Source organism: Saccopteryx bilineata, chromosome 8 (assembly GCF_036850765.1).
Source record: "Saccopteryx bilineata isolate mSacBil1 chromosome 8, mSacBil1_pri_phased_curated, whole genome shotgun sequence".
Lineage (NCBI taxonomy): Eukaryota > Metazoa > Chordata > Mammalia > Chiroptera > Emballonuridae > Saccopteryx > Saccopteryx bilineata.
In genome coordinates, this window is record NC_089497.1 from 56,403,191 (window position 1) to 56,422,851 (window position 19,661).

At 38.7% G+C, this 19,661-nt stretch overlaps 1 protein-coding gene across 1 annotated transcript in view; it reads right to left on the minus strand.

The window, feature by feature from the left end:
* Nucleotides 1-3,365: 3,365 nt before the first annotated feature.
* The window catches only part of UBXN7 (UBX domain protein 7), a 91,805-nt gene continuing 75,509 nt past the window's right edge, over nt 3,366-19,661 (minus strand). Inside the window, exons 9-11 of the mRNA XM_066241848.1 lie at nt 9,757-10,150; nt 9,227-9,306; nt 3,366-7,220 (exon numbers count right to left, since the gene is read on the minus strand). Of these exons, the coding sequence (XP_066097945.1) occupies nt 7,059-7,220; nt 9,227-9,306; nt 9,757-10,150 (636 nt within the window). The 3' untranslated portion in view covers nt 3,366-7,058. The remainder of the gene's footprint in view (nt 7,221-9,226; nt 9,307-9,756; nt 10,151-19,661) is intronic.

Sequence of the window (19,661 nt, forward strand, 5' to 3'; positions counted from 1 at the left end):
TTAAAAAACACAATTAGTGAAGACATGCCAGAATTGGACACCCCAGATGATTTAAAACACATTGTTCAAACTGAACTTGTACAAAGCATGCACAGAGCCTACAAACACTCCCAAGTTTCCATGGAACAACCAATACCTACTTGAAAACAGACTTTTGTTTCTTAAAGGGCTAAAAATAAAAAGATACCAGATGCTTGGAAATTGTTAATCAAAAGGAAAGCTGTCCTAAGGAAAAGATTCTTTAAGGAGTGAATAAAATTTTGTCTAACAGATTCCTGCCAAAGCTTGAATGAAAGTCACTCAAATTCTAAGTATCATGTTAGCATAAACTGGTACTCATCTCTCTAAATCTAAAACTAGGGGCTTATCTCATAGTTTTACTGCTTCCCAGCAGGTATTTTAAATTGCCTTTCCAAACAAAAGAGACAAAGTCAGGAAAGTAACAAGGCCCAAGTCCCAAAATGCCTACGATAAATGGTTCCTACTATAAACTTACTACTCATTAACTAATAAGTGGAAATCACACACTACTTTCATTCTCAGGTAAAATGAGATTTTTCTGGTGGCAATGGTCACTCCATGTGAGGTTTAACTTACAGGGCAATAAATTATCAAAGTTATTAAGAGCATATGATTAGTGTCCAAAACCTATTTAATTTTGAATCACGCCATTTAATTTATTGATATTTTTCATTAATAACACAGAAGCTTTGAGAAAGCACACTATAAAAACCATTTTGTTGAAAACCGTAACATATCCAACTGAGCATCAACATTTCAATGTCATTAACTTGAAACAGATCCTAGTAATATGTACTCTGAAGCCAGCAGCTTTGACAGGAAGGAAAAGCAGAATGGCAGGGAATGGTTCCAGATCAAGAATCTCTCCCTTATCAGTTAAGAAGCCCGCACTGAATCTATGAAAAAGCAAATAAAAAAGATTTAAAGGAAGGGAAATTTCAATTGCAGGTCAGGATTTTTCTAAGATTTGAAATGTTTCTCATTTTATTTACCATGTCTAATAAATGAATGATTCATGGTAGCTCAGTTAAGTTAGTAACTTCTTTTAATGGAGATAAAATTTTTATGTTCAGTTCAGTTTAACTTGACTATTCTTATTTGAAAACCCAAGTGACCTTATAAGAGATATAAAATCTTAGGGCATTTTGATCTCTGTAGAGGAAATACCACTAAGCAAACAACAAAAACTTGCTATTCACTGCAAAAGAATTAAGTACAAGCCAACTTCCCATATTAATAGACTAATGTGACTGTTCTTAGGCAAAAAACTAGCATTAGTATTTGTATCTCTAATTCTATAAGTAAATGTAGTTATCTTTTGAAAATATTTTACAGAAATGTTAAATTGGTTTATTAATGTAGTTCATATTGGATTACCCAACTCTACTTTCAGATCTATGGCAAAGAAAGGCATGTACCAAAAGTCATTGTTGATGAGAAGGACTGACATCCTAAGCAACACAAAGAACCTTCAGTAGGCCAAAATAAGGGTGGTGAGGTGTCATGGCGCTAGCCATTCTATATTTGGAATAAGAGAATTCTTAAGTAGAGAGAAAATGAGTTATAAAGATGATGCTTGCCTCAAATTCTTCATTTGCATATTAATTTATAAAATTTTAAAATGTTACATATTAAAACTTAGTAATGAATTTCTTAAACATAGCCAGTTTCATTCAAGATCATGACTAATTTTCAGAGAAAGGATGTCAAAAATCAGGAACAGAAAAGTGAAAGAAAAAGGATTAAAAGATTTTCTAATTAGGGTTTCATATCATTACATCCAGTAACTTTAACCAGAAGTTCACTTTGATGGGAAAACTACCAAGGTCATCATAATCTCTATGGAAAATACTCTTGATTCTAAGCTGCCTCTCTAGCAAGACTGACATACAGGTGAGTCAAAGGCCAAAATAACCATTATCAAAATACCAAATTTCTCCTAAGAGGAGAAATCAACATATTGGCATGGTATTCTCTGTTGGTTATTTTCAGTACTAAAGAATATTCTTGCCACTATTCTAAAATGTGCACAGTGCAATTAAGTTTCATGGCAAGACAATAGCTGAAGTGCTAAGCAAGGCAAATCAATAAAGTTGAATATTCATAGCACACAGCTGTCTTTAAGTAGCCTTTCATCAAGGCTTCTATTTTTGGGAAATTGCCATGTTAATCAGAGGGCTGATTCTTTCCACTCTCATTTACTTTTACACATTACTTATTCACCAACCTGCATCCTATAATTTACTCTTACGTAGTTAAATGAAAGAGGATGAGAAAGAGAAGAACACAATGGAGATACACTATGGGATAAAAAATATTTTTAAAAGTCTAACCAGATTTGAAAAAGTTGTTTCTGTCAAAAGTAAGTAAACTTAAAAAAAAAAAAAGTAAGTAAACTTCACAACTTACACAAATCTATTTCCTAACAATTGCTCAGTGAGAAAAGTTTTGTCTAAGCACACAGGTAAGATTAAATTTAACTTGGGTGTCAGTGAAATATTTGGTTCTCATTAATTATATTTTAGTCATACTCAACAACAATTAGGAATACTGCAATAATTTTTTTAAACTAATGAATTGCATTTAAAAGATTACTAGATCAGTAGCTACAATATTATACTCTCCTTTTTGGAGATTTCACTCAAGCAAGGTTAGTTATTGGGCAAAAGAAACCTGAACACAGTAAAAAAGCAAAGGAACTGATTAATAAATATAATTTTATAATTAGCCTAGAGATAATATATAACGAACAGGAGAGACTAGAAGCACAAAATTATGGAGTGGAAAGGACTTCAAAAATAATCTAATTCAGGTCGATTAGATTCCGTGGGCTCCTATAGTTTCTGCAAGGGGTCTACAATTTCATATGCACATTTACATTTTCTCCATCTATGAAATTAATGATGTCAATACTTAACTCCACAGTTCCCCAGCCCTGCCAAATTTTAAAATCACAAGCCCGTTTACTTGAAGAGACTGAGAACTCGATCTAGTCCAAGTCACTGTTAACTAGTAGCAGAGCTGTTACCTAAGTGCACTTCTGCATATCATACATGATATATGTTTAATTTGTACTTGGGTAGAGAAGTTAAATCTTTCATTTTTCAGTTGCTAGTGGCTCCCTCTAGTATTTTCCTAAGTGTCCAAGTGAGATCCCTGCTAGCTAAAATCTTTAGTCCTGGGACCATTAATTCTTTCCTACTTGGGTATTAGGTATGCCTTACTAATAAAATTCATGCCCTAAGCAGTTACAAAAGCTGGAAAGAAAGAATACAGGTGAGTCAAAAAAAAAATCTGAGCTACAGTATTTGCCACTTTTCAGTTTTATATTTTTGTGAAGACTGCCTAACTAAAACATACTACTCTTTCCCCTTCCTAAATATCTACTGCAATTATAGTTCAGCTCCAGAAAGATAAGCATTTACATGTCTGCCAATTATCTCATGTGTAGTGTCTCTCCAAATGGATAACAGGCAGGAATTAGATCTTAGATTTCAAGATATTTTCAATTTTGATTAAGGACTCAATAAATAACTGACTTACACAGTCAAGGAAAAAGAATTTTATACAATACTTAAAAACATATACATAAGAGGATTCAATAATCTGGTATGGGTGGGATATAGAAAAGAAAATTGTATCTTTTCTGAAAAGTGGTTTAAAAAAGATAAAAATCCCTTTTTATCCCTTCTGTTTATTCTTGGCAAATAATGCCACAGAGTTCTTTTCCTTTCACATTTTTATCAGTCCATCATTTCAAGAAAACAGTAATCAGCTCCTCAAAATAATGGTGTAAATAAGAATTTATAGGCACAAATCCCACAAGCTTAAAGGAAACATAACCAGATGATAATTTACAGAACCGAACAAGAAGATAACCTTTTGGGCCAATTCTCGGCACAGGAAACAACAATAGCACGGGAGTGAAAAAGAGGATGGACTCCGAATGCCAATTTTGACTTTTTCTCTTACAGGCTGTAGCATCCTGAACAAGTTCTCTGAACTTTAATTTTCTTTCTTATCTATAAAATGGGGGAAATACTCATTTTGTTGAGTTCTTAGAAAGATTTAAAGGAGAAAATGCATATAAGGTACCTAAGCCCATGTTAGTTACTCAAAATTAGTTCTCTGTTCTTCCCTCATTTGGCTGTTATTTTTCTCCTCTGGTTCATTCCTAAATCAATTTCAAAAGAAGTTTGCTGTCACCATTTTTCCCACCGGTTTTCATTTTATCTCTTTGTATTTGTTTCCTCACTTATTCTCAAAGTCTACCTTTTCTCTTCCTCCCTACCTCTGATAATCTCTTTCAAGCTGTTCTCAATCCTACAAGGAATGACTATTTTAAACTATTTTTTAAGTTATTTTACTAATCTCATTTAATCTATTCAATAAAACCTCTCCTCCAGAAAGCAAAGGAGTCTGCAGAGGAAATAAGACAACCTAGGGGAAGTATACTCCCTAAGTGGATTAAGTTCTTGAATAAAGCAATATTCCTTATTCACTCCTCCCATGTCCAATCCATAGTTCCTCCTTCCCATGGGCCTATATGTCAAGCCCAGATTACAATCCTGCCTCAAAATAATATAAAATCTACATCTTGTAACACTCCAGCTTATCTAAGAAGGGTCAATACCTCAGGCCCCACCTCTTTAACATGTTTACTTAAATCACTTCATATATAGACTTGGTCATCTCACAGTTGAAAAAGTCACTTTGGTTTCTCATGAATAGATATGCCAGGGCTGGGTTTATCAAAAAGAACGACATCCTTTCATTGATGAACATGTTGCGTCAGGTTCTCTCGACATGTTTTATATATAAAGAGAAGCTAAAAGGTGAAAGTATAAAACAGAGTCCTATAGGGAAAGTTCTTGACTTCACATTTTTGACAGATTTGGGCTTTAGCTGTGACTTGACTTTGCTGAGTGGAGATGGTGCCACCAGAGCACCAACACTGGGCATGCCCTCACTTCTTACCCTGTACCTCCCTGAATTTTTAGATTCTGACCTTGTCTACTATCAACAATTTTTTTACCCTCGAATGCATCTTTGATAGTAAGTCTATAATCCAAGATCAGAGATACAATTGAGGAACTAACACAAAAACCATATTTCCTCAATAATTCAGAAGCTGTTAGCCTCAAGAGCATATGAAAAAACACCAAAATGGTATTACTCAATCACCAATCTAAAGAGAGAACTTTGACTCAAGGTATAAATGAAATTGTAATTATATAAATATATTTATAAATATTTATACAATTATATACTTATACATAAGCACTTACACAGACTTAGAAAAAAATGTAAGAACATTAATCCAAAAGGACTCACTGAAGAATAAACAGAATTTTCCATGATTTCCTTGAGGAGAAATATTACTTGTTCTTTAGGGAGGGTCCCTCAAAATTCAACCATTAGAAACCACATTCTCTAAATTGAGTACTAGCAACAAACACATAGCATCTTTTTTTTTTAAATCCCCTAGTTACCAAGAAAGTGATCTTAAAACAGACTGAAACCTAAAGGTCTCTTACCAATAGCAATTTATGTCCCTCAAGTAGAAGAATCAATCAATCTAAACCCCCAATAAATGAAATAGCTCCATTTTATATTATGGTTTTATAGCAAGTTCAAGTTTTGATTTTGCCACCAGAATCACTACTACCTCTTCAGAGGACTCTAAAGCTCAAAATAAAAACTGAGCATGTAGTGAAGCTGATAATTCGAATAGTGTTATGTAGATTCAAGATGGCATTTTCTAAACAATACTGAAAAAAGCTTTCACAACTACAATTTGAACGTGGCTTTTGTTGACAGAAAGCAACCCACAACATCTGAAGACTATTGGCAATCTTCCTCACCTCCCTTACTAAATGTTGTCTTTTGAACTGAATTTAAAGGTCTTCCCCTTAGAGAGGCTTTCAGTGTTGATACCTCTTGCAAGAAAAAGCATGAGGAATTAAGCTCATTTAATTCATCAGAGCCTTTTAGAGACTGTTCCAACCAAAGGGTAGAAGAACAAATCATTATTTCTAACCAAAGGAACATGGTTAGCTACTCTCAGCTGCATCTTTCTTTTTCCCTCGGGACATACCTAAGTATGCCTTAAAGCACACAGGACATCAATAACCATAGTGGTTACAACTGTAAGCCATTGTATTGCATGATTATTAAATAGCTGCCTTCCTACAGATCACTTATGGACCCAAACAATGGAAGGGCCAACAGAACTAATACGCTGTACTGGCAAAAACAGTAAGCACCTTCCTATCCTGGTCACCACAATGTGTTCACTAAAAGTCCATTCCGGGACTAGCAGGATCAATATAGTTCACAAGAAAGCTGTCTCAGGCTAGGATACTGAAAGCCACCCCACTCTATTCACCAACATTTAACACTCATTCTGCCAATAACACATCTCATGGAAATAATTCTAGCTGATAGGATGGGAATCCTTAAAAATTAAAAAATAAAATAAAAAAATGATGAATTATAAGGGATGCTTTTTCCATGTAAACAAAAGCCTGGATATTCTGTTATGTGATATTTTCTACATGAACAATAAAACAAAACAAAATGTGTTAGAGAATTTCTTCTTCCTACTAAAAAGGGGGCTTACAAAAAAGGGACGTTGTTCTTATTCTGAATCTAGCCATTCTTTTACCAAAGACATCTGAGGAGTAACATTATCATTTGATCCCGAAAAAGTGCCATGCAAGAGACCACTTATTGGAACACACATTTCCTGCTGCCAGTACTGGGAGGTCTTATCCTCACACTTCCATTTGGTCACCTGATTAGGTAAGAAAGGAAAAAAAGTAGGAAAGACGAAAATAGGAGAGGAGAGGGTAGAAAGGGGGTAGGGAGTGAAAGAGACTGATTATAAGAGAGAGCAAGGATACAAGAGAAGGCAGGTGACGTGCTTGCCCAACTTTGGCTCTATGGTCCTATGAGCCAAAATTCATACTCAGTGACATGGTATCTCACAGGAAAAGGGAGAAAAGGGGTAAGCTGAGAGAGGTCAGGCCATGATGTTAATTTCTTTCCTGTACAAAGACAGTCTCTTGAGGACAAAGGCCTGCCTCTTGTAATGTAATGTCATAGTCCAGATGAGAGAGTTTCCTTCGAGGGAAGTTGGTGAGAAGTTCAAAACGTTCATTTGGATATCCTTTAGACTGGACATGCTTCACCAAAGCCTAAGAAAACAAAAGAAAGCCAAGGCTGTTAGATAGAAATAGAGAAAGCACATTAAAGAATTACATAAAGATTTCATTTTTATCATATCAGATAAAATATGAAATTTAAGTTATTCTTTCAGATAACCAAACCTTACCCTTGTGGAAGGGCCAATATAACAGACCCTTCCTATTATACTGGGGAATTTAATAAATTCATATCCAATTTAGGGCCATTAAGAAATACTGAAATATATAGGATTATTATTGTTTCCCCAATAAACAAATCTATCATCTATGTATAAAATTATTGTCCTCGGTTAGAAATATGTGATCGGTTTTCTTTTCCTTCTTTTTATCAAGGAAGATACATCCTTCATTCTACCAATAGCCAATCTTATTACCTGTACATTAAATCCTCTCTTGCCTTCTCAGAACCATGCCACTACAGAACATCCCCGCTTTTGTAGGTTATCTTCAACACCTCCCTCGCTACAGATGCTTCCCATCAGACTTAAACATGCTCACAGTCTCTCTCTTTTTTTATTTTTATTTTTTTGTGACAGAGACAGAGAGAGGAACAGATAAGGACAGACAGGAAGGGAGATAGATGAGAAGCATCAGTTCTTCGTTGAGGCACCTTAGTTGTTTTTTTTATTTTTCAGAAGTGAGAAGCAGGCAGAGACAGATTCCCGCATGCATCCAACCAGGATCCACCCAGCATGCCCATCTGGGGTGTTGCTCCATTGCAACAGGAGCCATTCTAGCACCTGAGGTGGAAGCCATGGAGCCATCCTCAGCACCTGGGTCAAGGAGAGGGGGAAGGGTGGAGAAGCAGATGGGCGCTTCTCCTCTGTGCCCTGGATGGGAATTAAACCCAGGACTTCCACATACCAGGCTGATGCTCTACCATTGAGCAAACCAGCCAGGACCGAGGCACCTTAGCTGTTCTTTGATTGCTTTCTCATATGTGCCTTGACCTGGGAGGGGGGGGGGTAACAGCAGAGCAAGTGAGCCCTTGCTCAAGCCAGTGACCATATGGTCATATCTATGATCCCACGCTCAAACCAGAGACCCTACACTCAAGCTGGTGAGCCTGGCACTCAAGCTGGCTGAGCCCATGCTCAAGCCGGCGAACTTGGTGTTTTGAACCTGGGTCCTCCGCATCCCAGTCCGATGCTCTATCCACTGCGTCACCGCCTGGTCAGACTCAGTCTCTTTCAATCATTTTCCCCTCTAACTTTACAACCAAACTTCTCATAAAAGTGGGCTACACTTGCTCCATCCATTGTTTCATCTTACATTCCTTTCCAGTTACTAGAGCTGGGAGACAATCTGGGTATCAGCACCAGCTGTCAGATCCAACTTGCATTCCAGTCACACAGTCTTCTAGAATCAGGTTATCTCTAGCCACAGAAACGGTGAGATATAAACAAACATATGACCCAAGGGGAATTCATTCATAGGCTAAACTAAGCTAGACAAACTCATTCTCTTTACCAGGAGTTGAAAAAGACAAAGGAAAGGTCCATCAGTTGTGGACTTTAGAGGAAAAGGCCCTCAGCACCACTATGATGGACCATGTACATGCTAAAAGGTAAACAAAAGCCACTAGTATATAAAGAATGGTGTGAAGCAGAGAGTAACAAGGGGGAAACCAAACAGGCCCCATAACAGAAACACACAGAAAAATGACCTTGTTTCTTAACCATTTTGCAGTTCCAGCCACTAGGAAAGCCAGAAGCCCACCAGTGTCATGACTTCCCTTTTTCAGGTAGTAATTTCAGTTGGAAAATAATATGCAGCCATGAAACAGAAAACTCTTGACTGGCACAGACACTATGTGACTTGTCAAAAATAGGTCAGAAAGGAAATACACTAATAAGAATTACAATTAACCTCAGTCAAGTTTCCAGTCAGAAGTCATACTGAATCCCTAACACTTATTTCAAAGAATCATCAAGTCAATTATACCAATTAATTACTTCTCTTCCTACAAGCAAGTGCTTCCGATTAGATATACTTACTAGCAATTTAGCTTGCTCTGGAAGAGTGATCTGTTCTCTTTTCCCATCTGGATACCGCAACATCAGCTGTGCTTTTGGTCCTTGGGTTAAAAAAAAAAAGGGATACAAGAGCTTAGGATGAAGACTAATTTAAACCAACAAATACATCCCTTTCAGTAATATTCAAGTTTCAAGTAAAGGTAGGACTAGAACAGGGGTCGGGAACCTATGGCTCGCGAGTCAGATGTGGCTCTTTTGATGGCTGCATCTGGCTCGCAGACAAATCTTTAATAAAAAAAGTAATAATGTTAAAAGTATAAAACATTCTCACGTATTACAACCCATTCATTTCCTACCGCTCATGTTCATGGTTGTGGATGGCTGGAGCCAATCACAGCTGTCCTCCGGGACAACAACAAATTTTTATTGGATAATGTGTAAGGGACACAGATAGTTGTATGGCTCTCATGGAATTACATTTTAAAATATGTGGTGTTCATGGCTCTCTCAGCCAAAAAGGTTCCCAACCCCTGAACTAGAACATAACTCACCATTTACATCTATGCCTTCTACTATTCCATCTGATTTTTCAGGTGACATCTCCAGTATTTCTGAATCCATGGCTGGCAATCCTTGGTGGTTTGTGGTTGTTGCAGGCTCAGTCCTGGCTGGGGGCTCAGTCAGCAGCCTTCTGTTCTCCTCCTTTCTATGCCCCAAATCTTTGTGGGGTGACTTTCTGGACTTGGCAAGATTCTCTATCTCCTCTTCTTCATCAGAGCCACAGACGGATATGAACTCCTCACTGCCAGAAAAAAGTTCAGATTCAGATTCTTCATCTGAGCGGCTATCCTGTTTTGTCTGTGATGAATCAAAATGTGTCTCTTGCAAGGAGGCTCTGATGGCAGCTTCTAGCTGGCTGTCTTCACTTGCATCTATAAGGCTCTCCTGCAAGATCAGTCATAAAACATGGGTGAAAAGAGAAAGAAAAACAGTTAAGCCAAAAAGTAGATAGTCAAGGCAAACATGACACAAGAAATATGATAATCAGCTTGTCATTATTATTTTCTACCAAATGTATCTCTTTTAATTTTCAGCTATTTGAGGGTAATGACTCTGTCTTATACAGAGAAGTTGGAATGAATATTAAAAACAAAAATAAAAACTGTCATTCCACCTGGCATGATAAGGTGAGCATAGGAGAGATTTTTTTGCATCAAAATAAGTAAAATTAAGAAAAGTTTATTGCCTGTCCAGAAAAAGAATTAAGGTTTTAAATATAAAGCCAAAATAAATCTTTAAAATAACTATACAAAGAGGTATGTCTACCTTGCTTATCATTATACTACTCTTCAGTTAACATTGTTTTGCCACACAGAAGAATATCAATAAATAACTCAACAATTATCATTTTCCAAAAAATCTAACAAATCTCTAACATTCAAAACAAAACAAAATACCATACAGTAAAAATTTGGAAAAACAACTATATTTTCTGAAGCTTAATTACAGTAAGATTTTCATTGTGATCATGAGAAATACAAATTTGTTTTCCTTTTGATAAATGTGTTCTAATATCACAAATTTCACTAAACTTATTCAGTCACAAAATTTGAGTTATTTACCAAAGCACTCAAGAAAAAGCAGCAAAATTGAAGGTGTCATGCTCCCTAGTTTCAGACTGTTTTACAAAACTACAGTAATTAAACTGTATAGTACTGGCAAAAAAAACAGACACACAGGACAATGAAACAAGAGAGAGCCCAGAAATAAACCCATGCTTATATGGTCAACTAATCTATAACAAAGGAGGCAAGAATATACAATGGAGAAAAGACAGTCTCTTCAATAAATGAGGATGGGAAAACTGGATATCCACAGGCAAAAAAATAAAACTAGACCACTTTCTTACACCATATACAAGGATAAACTCAAAATGCATTAAAAACTTACATGTAAAACCTAAAACATCTGCTAAGGGATTAATACCCAAAATAAGTAAAGAATTCACACAACTCAACATCAAAAATACAAACAATCCAATTAAAAATGGGCAGACGAATGGAATAGACATCTCGTTAAAGAAGACATAGAGATGGGCAACAGACAGACACATGAAAAGATAATCAACATCACTAATCACTAAACAAGTCAAAACCACAAAGGGCCTGACCAGGCGGTGGCGCAGTGGATAGAGTGTCGGACTGGCATGTGGAGGACCCAGGTTCAAGACCCTGAGGTCGCCAGCTTGAGCCCAAGTCGCTGGCTTGAACAAGGGGTCACTCAGTCTGCTGTAGCCCCCCCGGTCAAGACACATATGAGAAATCAATCAATGAATAACTAAGGAGCCGCAATGAAGAATTGACGTTTCTCATCGCTCTCCCTTCCTGTTTGTCCCTACCTGTTCCTCTCTCTGACTCTGCCACAAAAAAAAACAACAAAAATTTAAAAACCACAAAGGTTATCACCGTACACCTGTCAGAATGGCTATTATCAAATAAAGAACAAGTGTTGACAAGGAATGTGGAGAAAAGGGAATTCTCATGCATTATTGATAGCATTATAAACTAGTGCAACTACTAAGAAAAAAGTCTGGTGATTTCTTAAAATTTTAAAAACATAACTACCACATGACCTAAAAATTCCACTTCTGGGTATTCACCCAAAGAAAATGAGAAACACCTTAATTTAAAAAGATACATGCACCCTACATTCACTGCAACATTGTTTATAATAACCAAGATATAAAAATAACCTAAATGTCCATCCATAGATGAATGGATAAAGAAAAGGTAATATATACACAATGGAATACTACTCAACCATAAAAAAGAACAAAATCTTGTCATCTGTGACATGGATGGACCTAGAGAGTATTATACTAAGTGAAATAAGTCAGTAAAAAACAAATAGTATATGATTTCACTTATATATGTAATCTAAAAAAACAATAAGCAACTAAAACTAAGAAGAAACAAACTCATATACAGAGAACAAACTAAGGGGAATTAGGTAAGGGGATGAGCAAAAAAATAGAAAGATTAGGAAGTATGAACTTTCAGTAAGTCACACTGGTATGTAATATGTAGCATAGGGAATATAATCAATAATACTGTAATAATTATATATGGTATATAAATGCTGAATCAATGTTTTATACCTGAAGCTAATAATGTATATCAAACATAATTTAAAAATTAAAGTCTTGGCCAGCTGGCTCAGTGGTAGAGTGTTGGCCCAGCATGTGGATGTCCCAGGTTCAATTCCTGGTTAGGGCATGTAGGAGAAGCAACCATTTGCTTCTTCACCTCTCCCCCTTCTCTCTCTCTTCGCCTCCCGCAGCCATAACTCGATTGGTTCAAGTTCATTGGCCTCAGGTGCTGAGGATGGCACCATGGAACCTCTGTCTCAGGCACTGGAAATAGTTCCATTGGGAGCATGGCCCCAGATGGGGGTTGCAAGGTGCTCCTGGTGGGGCACATGCAGGAGTCTGTCTCTCTATCTCCCCTCCTCCCACTTAGAAAAGAAGAAAAATAATAAAAATATTTACATTTAGGCCCTGGCCAGTTGGCTCAGTGGTAGAGTGTCAGCCAGGCATGTGGATGTCCCAGGTTTGATTCACAGTCAGGGCACACAGGAGAAGCAACCATCTGCTTCTCCACCCTTCTCCCTCCCCCATCTCTCTCTCTCTCTCTCTCTCTTCCTCTCCCACAGCCGTGGCTTGTTGGTTTGAGCAAGCTGGTCCCAGGTGCTAAGGATGGCTCCGTGACCTTGTCTCAGATGCTAAAATAGCTTGGTTGCTGAGCAACGAAGCAACGGTCCCAGATGGGCAGAGCATTGCCTAGTAGGGTGCTTGCTGGATGGATCTGGGTCGGGGCACATGCGGGAGTCTGTCTCTCTGCCTCTCACTTAATTTAAATAAAAACAATTTAAACAATAATAAAATAAAAGCTAAATTTAAAGAAAAAAACACTGAGTGGAAATTATTTAGATTCTAACTCAAAACTACACCAAAAAATTATTTGTTAAGATAACCAAAAGTTGATCACTAGACTTATCATGATACTAAAAATTACTATTCATTTTTAAAGGGTGTGTTATGGTATTGGTAATGTTTTAAAAAGAGCCTTTGTCTACAGACAGACTGGCAGCTGCCCTGGGGCAGGGCGGGGGAGTGGGAATTGGAGGCTGGGTGAATAAGGTGAAGAGATTAAGCAAAAACAACAAAAAACAAGCCCATAGATAGACACAGACAACAGCATGGTGATTACAAGAGGGAAAGGCAGATAGTGGAAGGTAGAAGAGGTTAAAGGTGGGATAAATGGTGATGGAAGGAGACTTGAATTGGGTGATGAATATACAATACAATATTAGATGATGTATTAATAGAATAGTATACCTAAAACCTATATAATTTTATTAACCAATGTCACCCCAATAAATTCAATAAATAAAGTAATAATAAATAAACTTTTACTTGGTTTTGTTTTTGGGTTTTTTTTTTAACTTTTACTTGGTCTTAAAAAAAGGCCTTTCTCTCTTAAAGGTACATGCCAAAGTATAAGGTCTACCGGAAAGTTCTGTCTGTTTCTATCACAACAAGTTTCGACACATAAGCACATGTTTATTTGGTGCATGTGTGCCTCTCTATTTTTATCACTTAATGTATACATACTGATGTAGCAAATTAACTAAAACAAAGTTGATTCACGTTAGTCTTTTGTGTGATGCGATAGTGTACCCATGGCTACTGATAAAGTTCATTTACGCCACTGTAATTTTTACAAATTTCAACAAGGAAGAAATGCTATAAAAGCATGTCTGTCGCATCCACCATATTCCCCGGACTTAGAACCCTCCAACTATCACTTGTTTTTGTCCTTACAAAATTTTTTGAAGGGCAAAAAATTCAAAAATGAAGAAGATATCAAACAAGCACTGGTTCAATTTTTCGCATCAAAAGATAAAACATTTTTCAAAAATGGGATATACAAATTGCCCTCACCCTGGCAAGAAATCATTAATAATAATGGCAATTATATTATTTAATAAAGTTTATTGACGGTAAGAAAACTTTGTATTTTGTTTTATTCCAAAAACAGACAGAACTTTCTGTAGACCTTATATAATGAGTGGAACAACAAATTCTGAGATTTGCTGCAAAATAATGTGAAAAATATAGAATATAGATAAAATAAGACTGGCTACTTGTTGATAATTATTGAAATTAGTTACTGGATACATAGAGGTTCAATAAATACTTTGTAGTTTTGAGTACCCTTAAAAATTTCCACAATAGCATGACCAGTGGTGCAGTGGATAGAGCATTGACCTGGGATGCTGAGGTCACTAGTTTAAAAATCTGAAGTCTGAGAAGGAAAGATGGCGATGGAGTAGGTGGACATACCAACTTCCACCTCCCAGAACCAAAGTGGATTACAAACTAATTTTAAGAACCATCATCTAAAAAAATCAACTTTATTTTTATTTATTTATTTTTTTATTTATTTACTTATTTTTTTTACAGAGACAGAGAGAGAATCAGAGAAAGGGATAGACAGGAGCAGACCGACAGGAACGGAGAGATGAGAAGCATCAATCATCAGTTTCTCGTTGCGCGTTGCGACACCTTAGTTGTTCATTGATTGCTTTCTCATATGTACCCTGACCATGGGCCTTCAGCAGACCAAGTAACCCCTTGCTCGAGCCAGTGACCTTGGGTCCAAGCTGGTGAGCTTTTGCTCAAACCAGATGAGCCTGCGCTCTGGTGACCTCAAGGTCTCAAACCTGGGTCCTTCCGCATCCCAGTCTGACGCTCTATCCACTGTGCCACTTCCCGGTCAGGCTTATTTTTTATTTTTTACAGAGACAGAGAGGGAGTCAGAGACAGAGATAGATAGGGAAAGACAGACAGGAACGGAGAGATGAGAAGCATCAATCATCAGTTTTTCATTGCGACACATTAGTTGCTCATTGATTGCTTTCTCATATGTGCCTTGACCATGGGCCTTCAGCAGACCGAGTAACCCCTTCCTCAAGCCAGCAACCTTGGGTCCCAGTTGGTGAGATTTTGCTCAAACCAAATGAGCCCGCGCTCAAGCTGGTGACCCTGGGGTCTCGAACCTGGGTCCAACACATCCCAGTCAGATGTTCTATCCACTGCACAACCGCCTGGTCAGGCTGGAAAAACCAACTTTGGACTAAACTAAGAGGACTCTTCAACCAAGGAACACTGAAGAAGGCACACTGTGACTGGTAGGAAAAGCAGAAACGCGAGAGGGCTGCCCAGCTCCCCAGGGCAAACAGCAGCTGGGAGAGACTCGTGTGGCGGGAAGTGAGTTTAGCATAAAGGGGAGGGTCCTGAGTCCCAGGAACAAAGCCCCAGCTTGCAGCCCCAGAGCCTAGAAAAGGTGTGTGGACAGTATTTAGCTGGAAACAAAACAGGATACTGTTTGTGAGAAAGAGACTGATTTCTCAGACCCAGGATTCTTCTTAAAGGGACTACGCAGAAAACCTCTCTCACAACCACTCACCCGGTCCACGGAACCAAGGCTTGTGGCCTGACTTGGGAGCCAGCTGCTCCCGCAGGGGTGTAGCCAAAAGCCCAGAACAGGCGGAGTCCCGCTACTGAGCATGGGCATGCAGTCACGCCTCGCATGTGGAGCCAAAGGCTTGCAGCCATCCCAAGAGCAGGCTCCTCCTGCAAGGGTGGGGTAAAAGCCCGGAATCAGGTGGAGACTGGCAGCTGAGCAAAGGTGCTCACCCGACCTCAGGGCCAAGCATAATGCCACCCGTGGGGACGGGGTGAAGGCCAAGGCCACTGAGGCTTGTACACCCGAGCACATGATCACAGCCACCCCCGTGAAGGAGAAGCGAAAACCACAGCAACAGCCCCAGTGGGCAGGCACCGGCAAAGCCCATACCCAAATGCCCTAGGTAGCAACAGCAGAGGGGGTGGTGGGCCTGCAGACAGACCACACCTAGGGAACAAAGAGGCCACACCCAGTGGATTCCAGTGGCGAAAACCTTCTTTTACACAGACAAAATGAGAAAGCAGAGAAATGAAACACAAATGAATCAAGAGAAATCCCCAGAAAAGGACCTGAATAAGTCAGATATAACCATATTACCAGATGCAGAGTTTAAAATAACGATTGTTAGGATGCTCAAAGATATTAGAACAACAATAGATGGTCATTACTAACACCTAAATAAAGAGATAGCAAATATAAAAAAGGACATTGAAATAATTAAAAAGAATCAGTCAGAAATGACAAATACAATATCAGAAATGAAGAACACAATGAAAGGAATTAAAAGCAGAATGGATGAAGCTGAGAATCAAATCAGCGAGTTAGAGGACAAGATAAAGGCACAGAAGCACAGCAGAAAAAAGAAAAGAGACTCAAAAAGTCTGAGGAAACTCTAAGAGAGCTCTGAGACAACATGAAGAGAAATAACATCCGCATCATAGGGGTTCCTGAAGAAGAGAAAGAACAAGGGATAAAGACTTTGTTCAAATATATCATAGCTAAAAACTTCGCTCAATTAAGGAAGGAAAACATCTCACAAGTTCAAGAAGCACAGAGAACTCCATTAAAGAGAAACCCAAAGAAATCTACACCAAGACACATCATAATTAAAATACCAAAGCTAAATGATAAAGAGAAAATATGAAAAGCTGCTAGAGAAAAAAAGACTATCACCTACAAAGGAGCCTCCATCAAGATGACTTCCGACTTCTCAACAGAAACACTTGAGGCCAGAAGAGAATGGCAAGAAATATTCAAAGTAGTGCAGAACAAGAGCCTACAACCAAGACTACTGATCCAGCAAGGCTATCGTTTAAAATTGAAGGAGAAATAAAAAGCTTTCCAGACAAGAAAAAACTCAAGAAATTCACTACAACCAAACCAAGGCTGCAAGAAATGTTAAAGGGCCTGTTGTAAACAGATCAAAGGAGAAAGGGAATATAAGCAAAAGAGGAATACAGTTTTAAAGAATAAAATAGCAATAAATAACTACATATCAATAATAACCTTAGGCCCTGGCCGGTTGGCTCAGCGGTAGAGCGTCGGCCTGGCGTGCACGGGACTCGGGTTCGATTCCCGGCCAGGGCACACAGGAGAAGAGCCCATTTGCTTCTCCACCCCCCCCCTTCCTCTCTGTCTCTCTCTTCCCCTCCCGCAGCCAAGGCTCCATTGGAGCAAAGATGGCCCAGGCGCTGGGGATGGCTCCTTGGCCTCTGCCCCAGGCGCTGGAGTGGCTCTGGTTGCGGCAGAGCGACGCCCCAGAGGGGCAGAGCATCGCCACCTGGTGGGCAGAGCATCGCCCCTGGTGGGCGTGCCGGGTGGATCCCGGTCGGGCGCATGTGGGAGTCTGTCTGACTGTCTCTCCCCGTTTCCAGCTTCAGGAAAAAAATAAATAAATAAAATAATAATAATAACCTTAAATGTAAATGAATTAAATGATCCGATCAAAAGACATAGGGTAGCTGCGTGGATAAGAAAACAGGACCCTGGAGTAAAGACAGCCTCTTCAACAAATAGTGTTGGGAAATTTGGACAGCTACCTGCAAAAAAATGAAACTAGACCACCAGCTTACACCACTTACAAAAATAAACTCAAAATGAATAAAAGACTTAAATGTAAGCCATAAAACCATAAGCATCTTAGAAGAAAACATGGGCAGTAAGCTCTCTGACATCTCTCGCAGCAATATAGTATAACTGCCGATTTATCTCCACAGGCAAGTGAAATAAAAGACAGGATAAACAAATGGGACTATATCAAACTAAAAAGCTTTTGCATAGCTAAAGACAATAAGAACAGAATAAAAAGACAAACTGCACAATGGGAGAACATCTTATTTGACAATACGTCTGACAAGGGGTTAATAATCAAACTTTATAAAGAACTTGTAAAACTCAGTACCAGGAAGACAAACAATCCAATCAAAAAATGGGCAAAAGAAATGAATAGACACTTCTCCAAAGAGGACATGCAGATGGCCAACAGGCATATGAAAAAATGCTCAACATCACTAATCATTAGAGAAATGCCAACTAAAACCACAATGAGATATCACCTCACACCAGCCAGAATGGCGCTCATCAACAAAACAACACAGAATAAGTGCTGGCGAGGATGTGGAGAAAAGGGAACCCTCCTGCACTGCTAGTGGGAATGCAGACTGGTGCAGCCACTGTGGAAAACAGTATAGAGATTCCTCAAAAAATTAAAAATCAAACTCCCTTTTGACCCAGCTCTACCACTTTTAGGAATATACCCCAAGAACACCATAGCACTGTTTGAAAAGAAGAAATGCACCCCCATGGTTGTGGCAGCATTGTTCACAATTGCAAAGATCTGGAAACAGCCCAAGTGTCCGTCAGTGGACGAGTGGATTAAAAAGCTTTGGTACATATATACTATGGAATACTACTCAGCCATAAGAAATGATGACATCGGGTCATTTACAACAACATGGATGGACCTTGATAACATTATACTGAGCGAAATAAGTAAATCAGGAAAAACTAAGAACTATATGATTCCATACATAGGTGGGACATAAAAATGAGACTCACAGGCATGGACAAGAGTGTGGGGGTTACGGGGTGGGAGGGAGGAGAGGGAGCGGGTTGGGGGAGGGGATGGGCACAAAGAAAACCAGTTAGAAGGTGACGGAAGACAATTGGACTTTGGGTGATGGGAATGCAGCATAATCTAATGTCAAAATAACCTAGAGATGTTTTCTCTGAACATATGTACCCTGTTTTATCAATGTCACCCCATTAAAATTAATTTTAAAAAAACAACAGAGGTCTCCAGCTTGAGTGAGGGGTTGCTGGTTTGAAGCCCAAGGTTACTGGCTCAGCTGGAGCCCTCTGGTCAAAGCACATATGAGAAGCAAACAACACAGAGCTAAAGTAAAGCAACTATGAGTTTATGCTTCTCATCTCTCTCTCTCTCTAAAAAACATTCTACAATAAAAAGTTAAGAATGTGTGGTTGCTAACAACAAAAAAAACTAAAACAATCTCATTTTATCTATCAATAATATATTAAAAAATAAAGTTACGGCTAATTTATCACCCAAAAAAGAAAAAAGAAAAAGAAGAAGGCCTTGGCCAGTTGGCTCAGCGGTAGAGTGTTAACCTGGTGTGTAGAAGTCCTGGGTTTGATTCCCATCCAGGGCACATAGGAGAAGCGCCCATCTGCTTCTCCACCCCTCCTCCTCTTCTTCTTCTCTGTCTCTCTCTTCCCCTCCCGCAGCCAAGGCTCCATTGGAGCAAAGTTGGCCCGGGCACTGAGGATGGCTCCATGGCCTCTGCCTCAGGTGCTAGAATTGCTCTAGTTGCAACGGAGCAATGCCCCAAATGGGCACAGCATCACCCCCTAGTAAGCATGCTGGGTGGATCTTGGTTGGGCACATGAGATAGTCTGTCTCTCTGCCT